Source organism: Austrofundulus limnaeus, unplaced genomic scaffold (genome assembly GCF_001266775.1).
Source record: "Austrofundulus limnaeus strain Quisiro unplaced genomic scaffold, Austrofundulus_limnaeus-1.0 Scaffold396, whole genome shotgun sequence".
Classification (NCBI taxonomy): domain Eukaryota; kingdom Metazoa; phylum Chordata; class Actinopteri; order Cyprinodontiformes; family Rivulidae; genus Austrofundulus; species Austrofundulus limnaeus.
Genome location: NW_013952798.1, coordinates 318,755 through 321,738, shown reverse-complemented (window position 1 = coordinate 321,738; position 2,984 = coordinate 318,755). Strand labels below are relative to the sequence as shown.

The window sequence follows — 2,984 nt, the reverse complement described above, 5'->3', positions numbered from 1 at the left end:
CCCCCCCCCCCAATCAAAATCCTGGCTACAGGCCTGAAAGCAACTGGATTCTGTAGCTGGTTCTTCAGCTGAAGCTGTGTGGAGTTCCAAGACTTAAAACTGATGGAATTGATCTTATTAAGCTTACCTCACTGATCGAAAAGTGACATTTCAGACTGAGGCCACTTTGAAAAACACTGGATCTGATTTGGTACCACATATGAAAAATACCTGCATTTGATTTTTAAAAAATGGTTTTCGCTGGCAATTAATAATGATGCAACAGCCACATTGTAAAGCATAAATCTGAGTTTTTAAAGCAATTAGGACTCCTTCGTTAACTTATTCAGTCCATCATTTGTAACAAAACGAGTCAACATTTTAGAGCTGTGCCATGTATTTGAAATAATCAATTATATCAATTATAAAAAATAGTTAGACAGAATTTTAATATCAAGTATTAGCATTATTTGACTCTGTAAATGCTCATTTGTATCTGTATCAAATACACAAACTGCTAGGGGTAAAATTGCTTCTACAGTATTATTTGTGGTTGCATTGTTTACTATTGAAGAAGAGGTACCGGTTTGCACACCACAGAAAGATGACAATAAAATAAAATGTCTCTTTTGAGGGAGGTCTTCTGAGACCAGGGTCAAAGACAGATGGAGCTGTTTTTTCCCCCTCTGGCCATTCTCCTCTGACCTCTGGCATCAACAAGGCATTTGCTCCCACAGAACTGCCGCTCACTGGATATTTTCTCTTTTTCGGACCATTCTCTGTAAATCCTAGAAATGATTGTGCGTGAAAATCCAGTAGATCAGCAGTTTGTAAAATACTCAGACCAGCCCGTCTGGCACCAACAACCATGCCACGTTCAAAGGCACTCAAATCACCTTTCTTCCCCCATTCTGATGCTCAGTTTGACTGCAGCTGATTTTCTTGGCCATGTCCACATGCCTAAATGCTTTGAGTTGCTGCCATGTGATTGGCTGATTTGACATTTGCTTTAATGTGCAGCTGGACAGTTGTACCTAATAAAGTGTCCGGTGAGTGCATATCAGTATTGAATTATTGTTTGTCACTTACCACATGTATTAATAATCCAACAAAGTTCATCATGTCTATATATCTAATAATCTCAAAACTTTTCTTTGTTACTAGACACTGTTACTTCAGACATACCTGACCTGCTTCAACGTTTTTTTACTTTTGTCTTCATCAGAGGTGTTACAGCTGATGTTGTTTGGAGGCGTAATACACATGTTAGTACACGTGATTAAACTATTAAGCTTAAGTTTTATGGTTCATTATTTTAGTTTGCTATGGGAACTTGTGGTAGAGAGACTGAATAACAGGATGACATTCTCTGGTGTGAGCAGGTGAGATAAGATGTGTACAGGAGCTGGAGTGGGAGGTGTACCCACAGGAATCATAGATGGATGTTGTGACAAAATTAACAGACTAATCGAATATTCGGGGGAAAAATATCAACAGATTAATCAACTATCAAAATAACCGTTAGGTGAAGGCCTCAATTCAATTACCTTCCCGCTGTCCTCCTCCTGTGTTGAAACCAGTCAGTGTGGTCTGAATTTGTCCCCCATTGCCCCGTGTGTCAGGGGTCCCCTGTGGCCCCTGGTGGCAGTCTTCCCCTGAGTAACCATGGCAGCACTTCCACTCCATTTCTGTCACCATCTTGTAGGCCACCTTGTACCTTGGTCTCCTGTATGTCCGGTAACTAAAAGAGGAGAAAGGAGACATAAAAGTTGTGTCCTGTCATGACAACAGTTTATTTTTTYCACACACTTTGTTGTTTTCGTGTTTTAGTTATGGCTGTATATGTAATTGCCTGTGTGTGTCTGTGTATGCGTTTGTGGTTTGTTAGCAAATTATCTCATGAACCACTAGACAGATTTTAACACCTACAACTGATTAACTTTTGTAGTCAACCGAATTCAAGATGGCCATGAAAGCTATTCGACCTTCCAAACATAAACATGGCTACAGCTCTGCCATTTTCCAAATATTAAGCAATAATCTGGTGCAGTTATATCTGGAAACGATCACCAACACAAACTCTGAGCACTAACAAACACACAGAATGCTACTTTCATTACATGTAAACTACATATTAGCATTAAAATACTACTCTGACCCCAGMTAAGAAGGAAAAATCTTCCTCCGTGCTAATGTAAAATGCTCAACATGTCACTTTGCTGTTTCTTCAACCAGTAGCTGACTCAGTCCAGATCATGCTCTTAGAAAAGTTAAAAACGATACTGATGATCAGAATATTTGTTCTGAAACTTTGCTCTGAAGAATCTCCAACTATTTGGGCCACTGTTGATGATAATGTTACAAATCTAGAGMGTTTAAAAAACTAGTGTGTGTGTGTGTGTATGTTTTATTATTCATAAACAGTATCATGCCAATTACACATGATGAGTGGGATAGGGATGCACCGATATGAAAATTTCAGCCAATATCGATATCCGATATAATTATTGCTGTTTTGGCCGGTAACCAATATTTACTGATATTACACAAACACACAAATTATATTGTACATATACCCACAAACACACTTGAATCTTTTTTGATACCGTAAATAAATGACCAGATCTCTGACATGGCTCTACTTCAGTTATTCATGGTTATGCAGCGTCAGTATCACTATCATGATCAATCAGATGCTGCTCAACCAACCATCTCCCCTCCCAAAACAGAATCACAAAGCTATAATGTGGGAAATCAATATCGGATGTTAATATYGACCCACTTTTACATATCGGACCAATACCAATAATCTAAAAAAATGACCAATATCGGCCAATACCGATATTAATGCTGATATATCGTGCATCCCTAGAATGGGATTATGGGAGCTTTATAAACTTTGAAAGCTATTTCTGTGTCTTATTTTCCAAAAGAAACGGATCACACTTATCTGGTACTAAATCAGAAATTCTTGCTCATAGATTACTTCCAAAATAAAGTGATCA

At 38.3% G+C, this 2,984-nt stretch overlaps 1 protein-coding gene across 1 annotated transcript in view; it reads right to left on the bottom strand.

Moving 5' to 3' along the window:
• Positions 1 to 2,984, bottom strand: part of emilin1a (elastin microfibril interfacer 1a) — a gene marked incomplete at both ends in the record, with an annotated part of 26,359 nt that overhangs the window by 12,439 nt on the left and 10,936 nt on the right. The window contains 1 exon segment of the mRNA XM_014023917.1: positions 1,527 to 1,720. Coding sequence (XP_013879371.1) covers positions 1,527 to 1,720 — 194 coding nt within the window.